The following is an 18417-nucleotide window of genomic DNA, read 5'->3' as shown; positions in this document are numbered from 1 at the left end:
ATGTAAACCCTTGAAAGCCACTGCTGTTGGCATGTCTGCCCTGTGATGTGAGTCCAGAGAGTGATGTTGATCATGATGACTTAAGGTTGAAATGTTTTTTTGTTTTTAATTTTTTTTAAATCTGCTTCCATAAAGTAAACAATTGAAAAGGGACTTGGCACTCCATCCATAGAGCTATAATCAACACAAAAGCTTTGGAAAAATGCATACTTTAATCAAATAAAAAAAACAAGTCTGGTCTTGGTCAAAAGGTTTTACCATTCCGTAAAACAAGCACTTCAAGGGGACCAGAAATGTCTACAACCTGTATATGAAATATCTTTCACAAGTTGGAATAATCTTGGTTTGTCAAGATAAGACTAATAAAGTTGACATTCTGAGATATATTTGAGGTTTTCACTCACTAGACCATACCAATGTATTTTAAAAAGTAGGTCATCACCATGAATATTACAGCATCTTTGAAACAAAGCAAGGCAGCATGTACATCATCAAAATGATCCCCATAAAAATGGAACTTATTTTGTGTAACATAAGATTTATTTTATCTTAAAACCATCTAGGGTCAAATAAACTGAAGAACTGTCCTGAATGAGTTTTTAGGATATCCTTGTCATTAATATAAATGACAAGTTTTTTGCATCTATAATTTAACAGCAGCCAATGAGTGAATTAGTTTCAAAGTTATTTCAGTGAAAAACATAGTTGACATGCAGTTTTTGTCCATACACCAGGCTTTAAATCTCTTGTGTCCAGCTTTGCATGAAAATGATTTTAACTGTAGTGCACTGCGTGACACACAAAGTTGAAATCACAAACCGTTAATTCTCAATAGTTCAGGAGAGGGCAGTCCACCCATCTACTATATTTATAATGTCCGAAAAGTAGAGATGGAGAAAGAATGAGGGCATTACAGGGGCGCACATGGCAGGAGCTGGACATAGCCAACCAAACAACCATCTAAAAAGCATGCTCTCTTTTTCAAAAATTTTACATTTTCATTTACAGTATGGTACTTCATGTACTGTTAAAGCTATTTAAAGTATGCACTTAATAACCACCGTTTTAAAGATTAGGTCATTGGAAGGAATATGTTTCACGTTCAGTGCCTCTTGCGTGGGCAGACTTTTCATGCAGAGGCAGAAATTCTGAACAGTTGTTGCACCTCTGCTTCACAGGGTCACAAAATGTTGCACACCCCCTCAGGAATCTGAAAGTGGAATATTTCACTGCCAATTCAAGAAACAAGTTATGCCAAGCAATTCTTATATTTCTGAGTTTGACCTGAGGCAGTATTTGTCTATTTGGATAATCACAAAAAAGGAATTGTTTGCAATTAGCTACCTCTAACATAATGCCATTCATTCTTTGTGTTCAGTTTGTTAATCTAAGCCTTTTTGGGATAGACTACTCTCCCAATGATTCCTCTTTCATTCTACTGTTAACTGGCAACCAAATGAACATATTTTATCAAATTCTTTAAGCATTCATTGAATGGTATTGATAAACTGTAACAAACTCTGTCAGACAGGCACTATGATGCTAAAGGAAAATAAAACTCTTCCAGATTGCACTTTTTTTTAAAGTCTATTGAAAAAAAAAAGGAAAGCAAAACCAAAAATATAAAGCACCTCTGATACAAAATAAGCTCTAAAACATGCACATAGGCTGTTGATGTTGAGGCGGCAGGATTTGTCGGGATCAACAGATGGGTTTAGTGAGCCTTTTGATCACCATGCACACACACACACCTGTAGGCATGCTGACAGTGCTCACTCTTGCACTTGGTCTTATGTGTTTCAAAATGGCAAGAATCAGTCTGCGGTGGATTAGCCTGATCTGCATGAATATTTGATTCACTGATGTTTTTAATTTGGATTCTGGCAGCCCTGGAGATTGATGTTGCCACTGGGACTTCCAGCCAAATGTAGGCTACTTCAAAGCACAGGCTAAACTCAGGACTCATTCAGCAACAGTAGCAGGACAGGACAGGAGCAGCCACTATAACGCCTGCCTTGCTTTGTCCACGCTGTGGCAGTTCTGATTCTAAATGAAAGTTAGAAGTAGACCTATTATAAATAGGCTAATGCTCTGGGTGGGCCAGTTGGAAGAAGGTTATGACGATTTATCAGGTGTAGTTTAACTTCCCTGTAAAGCAATGTTGCATCTTTAAACTTCTGAGATGCATATTATTTGTATCAATAGGATTATTACGGATTATTCTTCAGGAAATACTCTTGATAGTTCAGCTGTGAAATGTGTTACTTGTACTGATTGTTCACTCATGCCTCTCATTGACAAAGATAAACAAATGCAGCTTGGAGGTGTAGGACAGACAATGTTTATAAATCAGACGCTCCCTCATTGTCCATGGAGTAAATGAAGGATATAATAGTACATACCTCAATGATACCATGTGCAGTCCTGCTTTTCTCATTCCTTGACTGATGAGAAAGATGTAAATGTAAACCGATTTTGATTAAATTGTCTAAAATTATAGGGATATTTAAGAATACTTAGTGAATGGTAATGCCTTGGTGACAAATTACATTTGATTTGCCACAGTTGTTGTATTCTATTGATTGTATTTAAATACGGTGTAATTTGACATTTATTATGTACCATTGTGTTATTTACAGAGCTGGTGCCCAAAACCGAAGTAACATGTCTATGTCCCTGTGTGGAGGGCATGCTGGTCGCTTGAGTGTTTGATGAATGTGATGCTACAGGTCAACAAAGGACCTCTGCTGTCCTATTCAGCAGGGCATTCAGGCCAGGATCAGCAGCATGTGGAGGGGCCTCTGATGCATGTGTGCCTCTGGCTGCCTCATTTCTGCAAACAGGAAAGGCTCGAACCGCTGGCCTTAACTCTCTGCTGACTCCTCCATTGTATGGGGCCAGTTTGGCGGGGCAGGCTTTGTGCGATACATTTTGGCATCTGCCTCCAGGCTCGTCTGAGTATGACAGACAGGCAACACAGAGGTGCCACCTCAGCTTGAACTCATTAAAATTTGTTTATGTGAAGCATTTGGCTGCTTTACAGTCATAATGATATGTTTTCAGTAAAATATTTTAAACTTAATAATTTTGTATTTTGAATGCCAGTATCATACTGTGGCTTTTGGTAAGAGTTATATGACAAGGTGATAGCTCCTTTTGTTTGGCATTACAAGGTTTGGTTGTGTGTTTGTGTGTCTACCCTATTCCCCTGGTTCACAGTGGCAGTGTGGCTGGCTAATGTGCACAGGCCTAATTCCCTGTGGGTGACTGATTGTGGGCTCTATTTCTCTGTTCCTCTCTCCCTGATTAACGGGTGCAGTGACAAACAGACCAGCTGGGCGAAGGGAAGCAGCTCTGGGAGGGGAGGAGGGATAGCGGAGAGTGAGACAGAAAGTGGTGGTGGCACTGCCTATAACATGCTGCTGTCTGTGCCCTGCTTTCTGTGTCACTCAGTCTGTGCCGGTGTCACTCTGCTGTGAGCGATAGTCTGATGTGTGTCTGCCCAGTCACAAGCTGGGGTTTTGCCTTGAGGCATTCCTCGGTGTCCCACATTCACTCTTTCCTTTCACTATTCCCTTTTCCACAATCACTATTCTTCTGAACAGTCACACTTACAGTACATGTCCTGCTTTCCTATTTTAAGTTTAGAGAAAGCATAATGCTGTCATGTTTGAAAAGGTTAGACTACCCAGCTCGATAACCAGATCCATAGCAATATGGAAGACATACTATTGTTGAATTGGTCAACTCCACTTCAGTTTTCATTGTGTTCACAAAACCCTGCAATGTTGCCCAGCTATTGCAATAACAGGCTAATAGTAACATCAACACTTAGTCATTTTATATTAGTTTTTGTTTGTCTTGATTGCACTAGTTTTCTGAGAGTAATTTTTCAAAGGCATATCGACATATGAAGCACCCTAAGAGATTTAAATCTTTCATTACATTACGTCTCTTTTGTCATGTAGGCTATTTGTGGATTAGAGCTTGAAGGGATTTCCTTAATAGAACCTCTTTATGCCCCCTTTTTGTGCCACATCTGTCTGTCTGTCTGACTGCCTGCCTGTCTTTTTTTCCTGATATGAGCAGTATTTTTTGGAGGTTGCATTGCAGCAGCTTTGGGGCTAACATTTGATGTCCCTAGGTTTGTGTTTGGAATACATTTTACTCTAAAGGCTACTTGCATGCATGCAAGGAGCAATGCAATGCATTTTTTTTTAGCTTTGCAGAGCAAGGTTACAGTTTAGGGGTTCTTTTCTGTCTCTGATTTTGTTTCTCTTTGGGAGGCAATTGTACATCAGGTAGCAGGTGTTGAGATACTGATACATACATGCTGAGTGGGTGGATTTGTATGTGTGGCTTTTAGAAGCCCTGTGGAGGTGAGTCTGTGTGAGGGTTGGTGATGGGGGTGTAGGTCAGCTCAGCTTGCATGTGTGGTTTTGTGCCTGATGTGTGTGTGTGTGTGTGTGTGTGTGTGTGGGAGGATGAATACAATAGGTTGTATCATAGTAGGTCAGGGGATTGTTTGTCTGATCCATTGAGGGGCGATTAGTGTAGTCACTGAGCAGAGCCTCCTCCTACCGACAACAAGGAGTGGATTGCCCTCGATTTGCCACTGCCAGACTCTTGTGACTTCACTGACAGATTGCCATGGACTTCATTGCTGCCAGAGTGTGTCCTCTTTGTGGCTCTTGGTTTTAATGCCGTGACGTTTTGGTTGTTTAAGCTGCATGGAAATCTTTGTTAGCTGCACCACACCATAATAAGTTGCATGGTGTAGTAGTAGTACAGTAGGCCGGCCTGTGGTTTCTATTTATTTTTTATTCATTCTCTCCATAATTTGACACAGTGATGTTAAGGAGGGTGAAAAAGGTGAGAGTCATCAAAATCGTGTTTGTGGACTGACTGTGTGAACATTTTATTAGAGAGAATATTCAACATAAATAAGGGACAAAAGAATAAACACACTGACTAGCCGAAGTGTCAATACTCTTTCGATACCACGTGTTTCAAATGATATGATCTCCGTTAAATTTATATTCAATAGTATCAAAAGTACTGTAGCTATGAAAAAGCATCAGATTTTCAGTTAAACAATCACATTATTACAAATGTGTTGGTATGTGTTGTGGCCTTTTCTGTAACGGCACCGTGCAGGTTGAAAATAAAAAAAAATAATCTTTTTGCTGTTGTACCAAAAGCGGTATAGTATTTATTTTATTTTTTTTGTATACTACTATTGAATGGTTTCGTGGCAACCTTACACCACACACACACACACACACACACACACACACACACACACACACACACACACACACACACACACACACACACACACACACACACACACACACACACACACACACACACACACACACACACTCAAGGGGGTCGAGACAATGGCCAACTCCTGGGGTGCCAGTGTGTGGGGAGGTGAGAGGTCGGGGGGCAGTGTGGAGGCGTTGTTCTGTCTTCTTCTCTAATCCCTGCATTTAGTTTCTATTCCCAGGCCATTTCTTAATCTGCAACTAATAGGATTTGCCAAGCTTCTGTTTTATTTAGTTTTATAGCTGGAATGTGTGTGACTTGTTTGACTTGTAAAGTGTACGTTAGGGTTGGGGTGATGGACAATGCCATGGTCTGATGATTAAAAACTGAAGCCAGTGATATTTGAGAAATGTTATGCCAAAGTCTATAGATGTTAAATAGTATGAGTAGTACATTTATTTCTATGTGAAAGACAATTTTGAATGTATATTTTACATAGTTTATTATTAGTGTTTAAGTATCTGTTGTATTGCATAGCAGAATTATCTGTGTTTGACTTCAACAAAATCTCAGCCTCTGGTTAATAAAATCCTATTTTAAAACAAAGCCAAATGCGTCCTGGTGGCCTAATGGATCTATATTGCATATCACTTAATTGCAGCATCCCTGGTTCGATTGTGGCTATATGGACCTTTTGTTTCTTGTCTGCATTTATATTGTACATTATCAAATAAATGCAAAATTGCCTAAAAATAATCATTAAAAAACAACAACACAATAAAGCCAAATAATGTGGCTCAGTCACACATTAAGTTGTCCCTATGCTGTACAGCTGCATCTAGTTACTATGACTGAACTCTCTTCTAGAATAGCTAACACTGCGCTGAAAAAGCATGTTTGAGATTATTATTAAAGTTATGCTTTTGCTCTAGCACCTCATTCTTCATCTTTTTTGCACTTAATGATGCTAGGTATACATATGGGCCCAACCTAGCTATTCACTGGCAGTGTACAGTATAGGTATCGGTTCTGGCAGCTGCGTGTTATTGATTTCCAGGTTTGATTAAGAGGATGCATTGACTTTTATGACATACCTATTCCAAGATTGGTCCTAGCAGACGCATTACTGACAGCTTTGCATTCAAGCAGATAAATCTCTGTCATCAGCTGTTATTGCGTTTTTCATTCACACCTCAAGGAAAAGAGAAAACAGAGTATGAATACATAGCCTCATTAATGTGATATGTTGTGTAGCTGGCCTACACCACCTCGTTTGATTCCTAGAATCTCTTCCTTCCAGTCTCACACTGTAGTACAACATAGACCACACCTAGACCAAATTCATCATGACAGACATGATGGAGAGAGTTATATGACCAAAATGTGAGGACTGCAGTTTCCATGCAATAAATGAATGAATTGAACCTTGAACCAAAGGACATCGTTAGCAGTCCTCAGTCATGCTTTGCCTAAAAAATACCTCCTCACAAAACCCCTGGCTTTTTTTTTTTACCACCGTCCTCTTTCTCATGCATCATCTCCTTACAAGTCGGCCACAGCTGCTAGACACAACAAAAGATAAACTTACAGGTATTAGCAAACTGACTACTCAACCTTGTCTATAAATCTGTTCAATGCTCTTAAACAAATGGCCCCAGTTAGTTAATGGGTCTCTCTGGTGGGGGCTTTAATCTTAATGTAGATCCCCCATTGGGTGCTATAGTGCATAATGCTAAGGACAGGATCGGTCTGGTCATGTGCAGTTAGTGTTGTACATGTTTTTAGACTATGGAAGTTAAAGTGCTTTTATTGTCAATACTTCTCCTTACAGGCATGTAAAGAAAATAATGAAATACAGTGCTCCAGGGCTGTAGTGCAATCAATATACAGTATACTGACCTACATTTTTGAGGTGTGATGTATAGGAATCTATTCAGACTTAGTATGTTTTTATCTGAATGCATGTACAAGATATCAGATTATCTTGCCTGCTTCTGTCAGCTGAATTGGGTTAACATCCCTTTATCTGTGTGAAGTTAAGGATCCATCAATATTTTACCAAGCTTATAGCGCTTTCCTTAACTTCAAGAATATGATGTTATGGGAATATGTTTTTTGACATGAAATATTTTAACGGGATATATAGATTTTTATGTAGACGCAGCCAATTTAAGCATGCACACGCATATTAGCATAAGTGTAGTACGTTTCTACTAAAATGAATAAAGAGGACAAGGTGCATTTGCTCCTGGCATAAAATTAATCTGCCAACAAAATACAGAGACTCAACCAGTTGGAGAAAGGGCGTAGGACTGACCTTGTTTATGAAGTATTGATTGTTGCCAAATGAGGGTACCCTTGTTGTTATAACTGGATGCTGAGTTGAAACAATTAGCAGGATAGGACGAATGTTGCATGGCTAGCAGCGAGTGCAAGGACAGGGACTGAGAAAATAGTGTTTTATTCTGTGGGTTTTTGACCACTAGTAGGGCTACATAGTAGGGCTGGGCAATATATCAGTATTATATCGACATCAATATATGAGTTTCATATCGTCTTAAATTTTTGGATATTGTAGTATTGTGATATGACAAGTGTTGTCTTTTCCTGGTTTCTAAGGCTGCATTACAGTAAAGGGATGTACTTTTCTGAACTTACCAGACTGTTTTAGCTGTTCTATTATTTGCCTTTACCCACTTAGTCATTATGTCCACATTTATTGATGATTATTTATCAAAAATCTCATTGTGTAAATATTTCGTGAAAGCACCAATAATCAACCCTACAATATTGCCGCAATATCGACATCGATGTATTTGGTCAAAAATATTGTGATATTTGATTTTCTCCATATCACCCAGCCCTACTACAGAGCAATGTTTTGATGAGCATGTCCCCATCAAGCGGCAACTTCCAGGCCTGAAAAGTGAAGCCAATGCAGAAGTGCCTTAATTCTATCTAATTTCCAGCAGGTAGTGACTCCACTGGCTCCAAAAAGAAGTCCGTTTCTATAGAAGTCAACAGAGACAGAGCACATCGCGTCATACTCTGAAAACCACTCCCACTGGAGATGAAAACAATCGGCGCCACAATATGCAACTAACGGCTGAAACCCTAACAAAGTGTCTGTAGCCAGCTGAAAAAAAAAAGTTATGGGATCTTTACATTGTTGGTAGTGCATATCACCACACAGCAGCTTTTAGGCATTCTTCTGTTTTTTGCTAGCAGACGGAATTGACGAGGAGGCACCACGCAATACAAAGTCAATGTAGAGTGGAAAGTTGTTTCCCTTCCGGTGGGGATGGGACTTAAATGCACTATGGGGAAATTACCCTACTTCTCACTTGATTTATTACATCAATAAACATTTTCCTAACACGTTTATGTAGGGCCCTATGAAATCCGTTTTCTTTTTTTTTTTTTCAAATTCCGTGTTTTCTGATTTATTTTAGCCCTTTCGGATTTTTCAGATTTGCTTGATTTCTTTTCACTTCTAAGCAGTATTGACCTTTAAAAACTCAGTGACACAAACTCACAATTCAGCTTTTTTATTTAAACTGTTAATATATTCAGCAAAGCACATTCAAAATGACCTAAATAAAAGCTTGGACGCCTGCTTAGCTCACTTGGTAGAGCTGGCGCCCTTATATAGAGGTCTACTCCTTGATGCAGTGACCTCGGTTCGACTCTGACCTGTGGCCCTTTGCTGCATGTGATTCCCCTTCTCTCTCCCCTTTCAAGTCTAAACTGTCCTAAATAAAGGCCTGAAAAAAATTATCTTAAAAGAAAAAAAAAATAGTTCCCATCCACATTACTAATGATTTCTGTTGCAGACTTTGTTTAGGTATCAACAGGCATCCTTACATATTGCTGCATTAATGCATTACATGTTGATATTCAGGCACTTGAATTTTTGATATTTGATTCTTTCAATACCACCCAGGCCTAATGCTGTGTGTGTGTGTGTGTGTGTGTGTGTGTGTGTGTGTACTTGTGTTTGTACTGCTGTACATGTGCAGTGGTTTTGCCTGCTAGGTTTCTTATATCACCATTGTCATCTGTGTGTGCAGCTTTATAGGTTTTACGCATGTGCAAGTCTAGATCTTATCAGTTGAGGTTGTTTTTGCCATCAACACTAAAATTAGATTACTGCTTGATGCCCTGGCTTACAGGAGCAGTTATATTAAATTATGCGTTTGCTAACTGAACAACTTCATGACAGTTGCTGAACTTATCTCAAAGTTTTTATCTCCCTACACACTCTGGCAGTTGTACTGTCTAAGCTGCTATTTGCATATGACTGTCATTTGAGCACATAAAACTTGAGTGCGGCTGTGAGGAGAGTGTGTGTGATCTGTGTTACAGTGCATCATCTGACCTTGGATGAAATAGAAATAGATTTTCAGTTCCCAAACTGAATCTTCCAAACATTAGCTTGCAAACGTTCCAAGGGTCAGTCTTGTGAAGCTTCTGGTATCATGCAATGTCCTCTTCCTTCTATGCACTGACTTTGGATGCTTTTGTGTTTCTGTGTCTGAATTGTAGGTTGAATGTGTTTTCCTCCAGCCTAGGCATCATGAGCACCATCTCGCCGACGGACTTTGACAGCTTGGAGATCCAGCAGCAGTATAATGACATCAACAACCGCTGGGACCTAGCAGCAGAAACTGACTGGGATAATGAGAACAGTTCAGCACGCCTCTTCGAGCGCTCACGCATCAAGGCTCTCGCAGGTATGCTACACTTCAGGCCCCACCAACGTAGATGTTTCCATGGTGTCAATATGCACCTACAGTATGTGTGCTGTAAGTGTGTAATGATGATTGACAAACATTTTGTTCTTTTTGAAGCATTATTTATTCTTTTGTCACAATTTGCTAAATTGTAAAACATGACCCTATTAGACAAGTGTTGATTCAGCTCAATGGTAATTCTTGAAGCTGCAGTTAGTAGTGTTGTGTTGAATTGGATTATTTTAAGGGTGTTTCTAATGTTGCAGTGTTTCAGGATTCACTAGTTTGTTGGGTGCACCACTGATGAAGAGCACCTTTGTAGCCACAGAAATAGTTTTATCAGGAGTTTTTACCAGAGTCCATCAAGTGGTGGTCACAGCCCGTCCTGCAAATTTGACAAGAAACGTATTAGTACTGAGGATTTTACAGTTTTAGTAATACATATAATAGTATGTGTAGCAGTCTCCAACGCAATGTAACAGTAGCTACAAAATGAATTGTCAAACCGTTAACTATAACTGATGAACAAATTGCACTGCATGCTCCATTAAATCCTGCTGAGCTGAACAGTATGATGTGAATGTTGTTATGACAATTCAATACATTTAATACTACAATCAAAAGATTTAACGAGCAGGAGCCATTTAGCTCAAACTTGCTTTGTAGACCTGTAGTTGGGTCAGGTCAAGATCGGATCACGATCTCACCACAAATGAAGCGTACCAGAATTAATTTGTAACCGGACCGTGGTCTTGGTCTGGTTGTTTTGGTCCGCAGCGGAGGGGGATTACTGTGTTCACATCTGCTCAAACGAACCAGACCAAGGGGGGGGTAAAGCTCCGGGGTCCGAATTAACGACCTTAGGGCTGACTAACTCTCGCAGGCACTCTATAGATGGACAGGTAGAAACTTGCAAGCCCAGCAGCATTAAGGCATGAAACGACGCATAATGCCACAAAATAACATTCTCACTTCCAAATAGATGTTTACTCCATTCAAACAGAACATCTGTGGTTGTAAACTCCCCAGTTCTTGAGTATAATGCAACACATCCCTTTTTCCAAATATAATCATTAGAGACAACATTGTCTTATATTAAGGCAGGTATGGAAACGGTTTTTAAAGACTGTACAGGAGTTTGAGAAACGGACGACATTTAGAGACAAAATCACAGACTAATAGTAATTTGCACAAATCTAATAAGGCTCTGTAGACTTAGGAACCAACTTTATTCTTTTCTGTCCCAAAAGACAATTCTCTCTTTATAGGGCAAGACAGAAATACTTCCAAAAGGAGGACAAAGCCAGGCAGCTGTATAGTCAATTCACCTCAGAGCAATAAGCGTGATGGAATGAGGTGTTGAGACTAGACTTTAGGGCTAAGTGTGGGGAAAATCCTCCATCAATATAGCAACACTTAAAGATAAATCAATAATCTAAAATGTTTATAATGTTTTTCTGTTTTCTTAAGTCCAGTCATGTTGTGGTCATTTTCTAAAACAACCATTACATGAATATACAAAAAGTATACAGGGTTTCTGGATGACAATGTCTTTTTTTGTGCCGGAGCTCTCTGCATCAGATTTTATGCTATGCCCAGACAGGGGCCTTAATGAATTGAATGAGGAGGCTGCATTTTTTGATACAATGTTGGTCAGAACCAAGTAGCAACCTCCGGTGCTAAAAAATGAAGCCAATGCGGAAGTTCCAAAAACTGCAGTTTGAGTGGCCACTTGAGGCTGGCTCCAAAAGCGAGTCAATCCTCATAGACTCCAATGTTAAAATGGGGGTCTATGTTTTTATTACTCACCTGTTTTAATTATATTAAAGTCCAGCATAATTAAGGGTGTGCCGCTTTGAGTGACAGGTGGGCTGCTGTCACAGGAGGCGAGCATAGACTGTGGGCTTCATTCCGCTCCACCTCTTTGCCTATTTTTGGATAAGTCGACGTCGGGCACTGCCAAGAGGTTGACTGCCCACTTTAAGCTTAATTTTGGCTCATTTTGGCACCTAAGGGTGACGTTACAGAGACTACGTCCATATTTTATACAGTCTATGTTCTGAACGTAGCTTTATTCCCCACCTTACTCGCCTACCCTTGAGAGTCTTGACATCCTTCCAAGCTGTGCAAGTGCATGTCTATTGGCCAGCCTGTTCTGTTAGAGGCTCCAACTAATGTGACCCAGGTGAAAATCCTGATGGCTCTATTAGTTGTTGTAGTACATTGTGTGTGTGTGTGTGTGTGTGTGTGTGTGTGTGTGTGTGTGTGTGCGCTTATTTATCTACCCTACATGCTTATTTATCTACCCTACCTTCCTAGTTACACATTTTACAGATACAATCTATGTTGATAATAGTCAAAACAAGTTGCAGTATCATGGAGAACCCAGCAGAGGGGAGCAACAGGCAGACACACACACACACACACACACACACACACACGCACACAGCAGCAGAAAAAACCCCGTTCTTATGACCTTTGAGCACCGCTGTAGTCAAAGTAATTCTGAAAGATAAACCTCATTTCACTTACAAATACAACGTGACTCATTTCCTCATGCCAACAGGAAACACACTTTGGGTGTTGCCTGGTTGTGTATGCATTGTACTGTATTTAAAGATGTACTGTATCATGCTGTCATATAATTATGGTAAGCAACAGAGGGCTGTAATTGTGTGTGTGGGTGTGTGTGGAATACCTGTGATACCATCTCCGTTTGACATGTATGGGCTTCATGTGCACATTCTTTGACATGCTGTAGCAGGTATTTTCCCCTAGGCATAGCTCCTGCCTACCTTTTACAACTTATCAACAGATGTCAAGACCTTCAACATTCTATGAGCTGCTGCTTACTTACACTTCTTTCTCTCACAGTTTCTCAATTCCACCGTCTCTGCGTTTCTCTCTGTAATATAATTTCCTCATTTCCTGGGGGTTCACACCTTAAACCCTTTCAGTCTGTTGGATACATTTTACTTCTGGTGTGACAGCAGCAGCTGCCACTTGTTTCACAGTAGAGAGATTCCCCTCTGTTAAAATAATTGTAATTTGCATAAATAACCACTTATCTACTGTCGTATACTTTGTGGATAGCAAGGCAAGCGGTGCAAATTTGCCTTTTTTATGCAGCGCCCACTTTCGCACTCAAACAGTTACATGTATTTACTCGTGGAACCTTCCACAGTAGGACAGAGCGAAGCTTTTGTACTTTAAAAAGAATGGAATTTAAAAAAGTTTATCCACATCATTATCATAGACATGACAAATCAGTTAATCTGGAAAACAACCAATCAAGACATAGACCATGCCTATATATTTTATGTATATATAAAGAACTAAGAAATGCATGAATAATAGACTATCATATCAATTCACTGCCTCACATTTGGGAAATATTGGGACTAAGACTTGAGTGATTGTGGAATTCTAATGAGAAATCAAACATGCTTACTTCAGAGGTATTACCCTTCAGATCAGATATTTACTTCCAGTGTTTTGGAGTAAGGTCCAGACTTTTGCTGTCCCTCAGAAGTGGTTGTGCTGTTGGATGCGTAAAATTGACATGCTCAGCAATAGATCTCTCCTTTCTCCCTCTGGTTGTGCTTACTCCCCCGCAGCTTCTATCTTTTCGTCTTTCTCATCTGTATTCATTCACCACACCAGCCATTATTAATTATCGTTAATTCCTGTTTGCTCAATGCAGGAGATTCTCCCACATGACCCTTTGGCAAACTTTCTCACTGTTTGTTTACATATTTCACAAGATTTGGAAAATAACTGTTAATCCTAGTATCCAGTGGGTTTATTTCCAAAACACTGGTTTTATAGGGAGGCAACTGGCCTTACATAATATGTTAAGACACATATGCCAGACACACAAACCTGCCATCACATCTGCCTCTCATGTTAATTGGGATGGTGATGTTTGATATATGCCCAATGGGATCTTAAATGGCCATTACCAGTTTACCAGGTCTCTGCTCTTCATTTCTCACTGCATGTGACCACTGCATAGCCTCTCTTCCTCAGGAAGAAGTGTGTTCTCTTTGGATCTCATTAGTCCAGTCCCCTTCCATAAACACCCAGTCGCAGAAGGCCCGGAGCATTTGGTCCTCTAATGAGACCCATCCAGATGCTCCCCGCTCATCAGGACAAGCTCAGATCAAAAAACAACCAGGCCTTTTTTACCACTGCATCCTGACCAGACCAAAAGCCATCGTCTAATAAGAAAGGTTGTGACCTTAGTCTTCACTGTGTTTACAATCTTGTGTAATTTTTGCACACTCACAGGCATTTAGTGCAACTTTTAGGGTTACACTTTTTAGGGTGTTAATTAGCAGCTGCAAGAAAGAGTAAACCTTTCATTCATTAGGTTATTTAACTTTCAAAATATATTTACTTACTTACTTACTTACTTACTTACTTTCTATATATATATATATATATATATATATATATATATATATATATATATATATATATATGTATATATATATATCTATCTATCATAGACTATGCATAGACTAATGCATAGTCTATGCTGACAGTATTCTTGGTGTGTATTACACCGATTTAAATAAATACTGCTTTATTATTGGCGTTGCATTATGGAGCACAGCCACAAAAGTCATGTGTACATAAATGCAATATGTGGTAAAAGGCTGTAATTATGGTTAATAAGATGTTCCTTTGTTCAGCGATGGAAGCAAATAATTGTTTTGTAACTTTCAAATCTCAGCACAATTTAAAATACAAGTCCATTTTCCTTCATTGTTTGCATGCAAACAATCAACTTAATTTGACCGTGGAAAAACAATCAACCATATTAAATATTTAACAAGTTGCGCCATACATCATTTTTATATTTGTCCCTAATCTAGTAAGAAATAAAATGTGTGAATGCAGTGTAGTTCTATAATTGTTTTAGACGGGTAATGACTCACTTCCACCCCCATGCCTGACAAACGAATGCACAAGTTCATAATTTCAAATCTTGTTCAGACAGGAAAGAGCTTGTTGTGTTACTGAGACATTCTTAACAACTTCCTTCCTGTCTTAACGCCTTATCATACGGCAGACCCAGTAAACAGAAAAAGGGAGAACAAATCTTGTCTTAGAGAATAAAAGAAATAAGAACTATGCAGCAAGACAACAGGATAAGAAGGTGATGTACCTTCTTGGCAGGCCACACCCCGTTGCTCCCTGGAATTAAGGTGGAGTTGACTAATCCGCTTCAAGCAACGCTGAGCAGGAACTCTAATGGTTTAGTCCACCTCTACACCTCCTCCCTGCCCTCATCCTTCTACCGTGTTCTTCCTTTGTGCTCCTCCCTCAAACACACCTTATGCAAATGACACAATTTTCAGAGGCACAGCAGGCTTTGTTTACACAGCTATCCGACTGCAGCCGGTTAGCCTGCTCTGCTGTGCTCTGCGCCAGCAAATGCGTGTTCAGAGTTTGGAGGGAAGGAATAGCCAGCTGTGAACCACAAGGGAGTGCTACCAAAAGTTTTTACTTTGCACAGAGGCCACAAGTGTGGTGAAATTCTTCACTTAGAGGAGGTGAAACAAGAGAACATTTTGTTCTTGAGTTTTGTTTGAAATGATTCTTTGAAAAAACCCTTCCACCGTTGCACTGCTGTATTTTAATTGGACAAGGTGGGACATACAGTGGAAGAAGAAAAAAAACCGGCGGCAACATTTTTAAGCTAGTGTTGTGCTTTACTGAGGCACAGCATTGAGAGAATCTAAAAGAGGAGGACAAACCAAGGCATTTTGGATATACAAAACTTCTATCTTCTGGAGAACCCTCTAAAGGATTTGATACAGTTTAGTGGGAAAGGTTGCCTCCGCTGTGCTATGCAGGAGAACTCCCATTCACTCTGTATCTGAGAGGAATATTTAGGAGAGAGATCCAAAAAAAAAAGGCCATGGAATTGGGCCACAGGGACAGAGAGCCCTGCTTGTCCCCAGCAGCGTTTGTTAATCAGGTGCAATACTCTAACATTCTGGAGGGAAGGTTTAAACAGCTGCAAGGTAAGAGTTATATTGACCTGTCGATATAGTTGAAAGGAAAATTTCATTCTGTTTAGGAATTTGTAATATACCTTTAATCCAATGGTTTGTTTTGGTTAGCTAAGCCAATACATTTGAATTTATTTGACGTCACAGGTTAGAGCCTCAAATTCTTTGGTGTGTGGCTTATGGAAACAGTTGTTAATGTAAAACGTTAAGACTGTTTTGGAGTGGAAGGTGTTACCCTTTAACACATATCCTGTTGTTTGTTGAAATATTGAGTAGAATTGGACTACTTGGCTAGTGCTATAGTAGTAGTCCTACAGCAGGTGCTCTGGATTGTAAATGAGTCCCTAGCAATAGCTCAGCATTTTTCTGTCATAAGTGATTAACTATGAGAGGTTGAAAAGACTCCTCAATTTGGTACTATTTTAGTGCTTAATGAGGAGAGAATCTAAGAGAGCCATAGTAGACACACAGTAGACTTCAGCTCAGCTCTAAAGCAGGCAGTCTGGCACCTGATCACTGGGCCACCTGTCCTTTCTCTTATCTTATTACAATGTGCGGCTCTGTCTCTGGCTAAAGCCTGTCAGGTCCTGCAAACAGAAATCACAGAGGCCAGTGGTTGTGACATAGGACTTAGAAAATGATGTGGGAGCTAAAGTGCAATCCCCCCTAAAACTTTTAACTCCTCTGTTTCTGAATGAACATCTGTAAATTATTATGTTAAATGGAAGTAATGTTAAACCCTCTTTTTTGCTGTGCGAAGGTTTTTGTTTGATCACCGTGTGTTCCTGTTAGAATTATGTATTGCCATGTGGCCTGTTCTGTGAGCTTTAGACGCCCACAAGATAAAGTATTTGCACTAGCTGAGTACAGTCTATAGTGTATGAAACTAGCATTGAGTCAGTGGTGTGCATGAAGAGCACATTGTTTTGCTAGTTTCCGGTCCCTCCCTGGTTGCTGTCTGGAATGGAGAGCTGTCTTTAGAATTTACTTGAGGGGCATGTCTACTTTTGCATGTTTGACATTGTTGTAGTGGACCAACAATATTTCACCTCCAATATTAAGCAATATCTTCATTGCCACTGAGGAAGAGATTGGTCTGCTAAAAGAACGCGCATGTGTCTGTAAAATTAAAATTAAAAACGTCTACACCTCCACAGTGACGGTATCAATGCTCTTGACTAGAGAGAAGACCCACAGAAGAAATAGTATTTTGTACTCTAATGCACAAGGTTTACAACACTATCACATTTAGCTGTGCAACCTCACGCACAAAGAAGCTAAGGGTACAATGTTTTTTCAACTTGTCAGGCAAGAAAACCTTTAACTCATTGTGTAATTTTGAGGGGTCAGTGATCAGTCACCAGATTTATGCTGACAGGATTTATTCACACTTCCCTACAACAAGAATATTGTGAAACGAGGTTCATTTAAACTGGAACTCTATTTATGAATATATATATGTGTGTAGGGGACTTAGGATGACAGGTGTGTGATACATGTTATGTTCTTTGCTGGTCATCTCTATGCATGATTATGCTCTGGATGGAGTTGCTGTAAATATACTCACTCACACATACTCAGACACACAAACACATTTTGGCAACACCCACTTGTATTTCCAGTTTAACTACCCTTGAGGCTCATTCTTTGTTTAACTCCTGATGATGAAATAGAAGATGCGCAGCTACATAGTTTGGTATCCACTTTACACAAATGGAAGCATTCAGAAAATTGTTTTGTATGCATGCAAACCATATGTTATTTTTGCATTTATTTGACCTTCTTACATGCGGTTTGTGCAAGGTCAGTGGTCCCCAACTTTTATTTTTTAGGCTAAAATTTGATCTCAAACCATACAATTCATTTCCATGTGAAGATTTTAACATCTTACCGGGGGACTTGTGGAGAAATATTTGAAGAAATAAAACCTATCTTAGTCATTTTTACTACCAGTCAAAAGCACTGAACACATCTAGCATTACCTCCCTCAGTGGTGAATGATAAGTAACTAAATAACTATGGCCAAGGTAGACAGGTTTAATGGAACACTGGGCCACATGGTTAATTTGAAGTGAGAGGAAAAATCTTAATCTTTGTGCCATGGAACAATCTTTATTGACAGATGGAGGGGCAGTTGCTGTTTTTTAATAGCTTTTAGTTTTTTCACCCACCCTCACATTATACATTAACCCATAAAATCATTCATGACTAATTAAGAGAATACAGCTCATTTTGAAACCTCTGCATTTTCTAGTAGCCCAAATCACACTATGTACATTATATTATGCAATCTTACACCTCATGTGTGTAAAATGCAATAGAAATATTCCTTGTAATAGTTCATATTGCCTAAAACTTTATTACCGTCTGTTACGTTAGACTACAGGATC

General features: G+C 39.5%; 1 protein-coding gene across 7 annotated transcripts in view; it reads left to right on the top strand.

Annotated features, from left to right (window-relative positions):
* LOC116065012 (spectrin beta chain, non-erythrocytic 1) overlaps window positions 1–18417 on the top strand; it is a 52237-nt gene that overhangs the window by 3811 nt on the left and 30009 nt on the right. For 3 of the 7 annotated variants that reach the window (XM_031320460.2, XM_031320458.2, XM_031320456.2), the window contains exon 2: window positions 9817–10004. In XM_031320460.2, the coding sequence (XP_031176320.1) occupies window positions 9848–10004 (157 nt within the window). In that variant the 5' untranslated portion in view covers window positions 9817–9847. Of the gene's footprint in view, window positions 1–9816; window positions 10005–15358; window positions 16040–18417 lie in introns of those variants that run through there. The other 4 variants (XM_031320457.2, XM_031320459.2, XM_031320461.2 and 1 more) reach the window with 4 other exon arrangements.

Source organism: Sander lucioperca, chromosome 13 (genome assembly GCF_008315115.2).
Source record: "Sander lucioperca isolate FBNREF2018 chromosome 13, SLUC_FBN_1.2, whole genome shotgun sequence".
Lineage (NCBI taxonomy): Eukaryota > Metazoa > Chordata > Actinopteri > Perciformes > Percidae > Sander > Sander lucioperca.
This window is presented reverse-complemented; position numbering and strand designations above follow the sequence as displayed.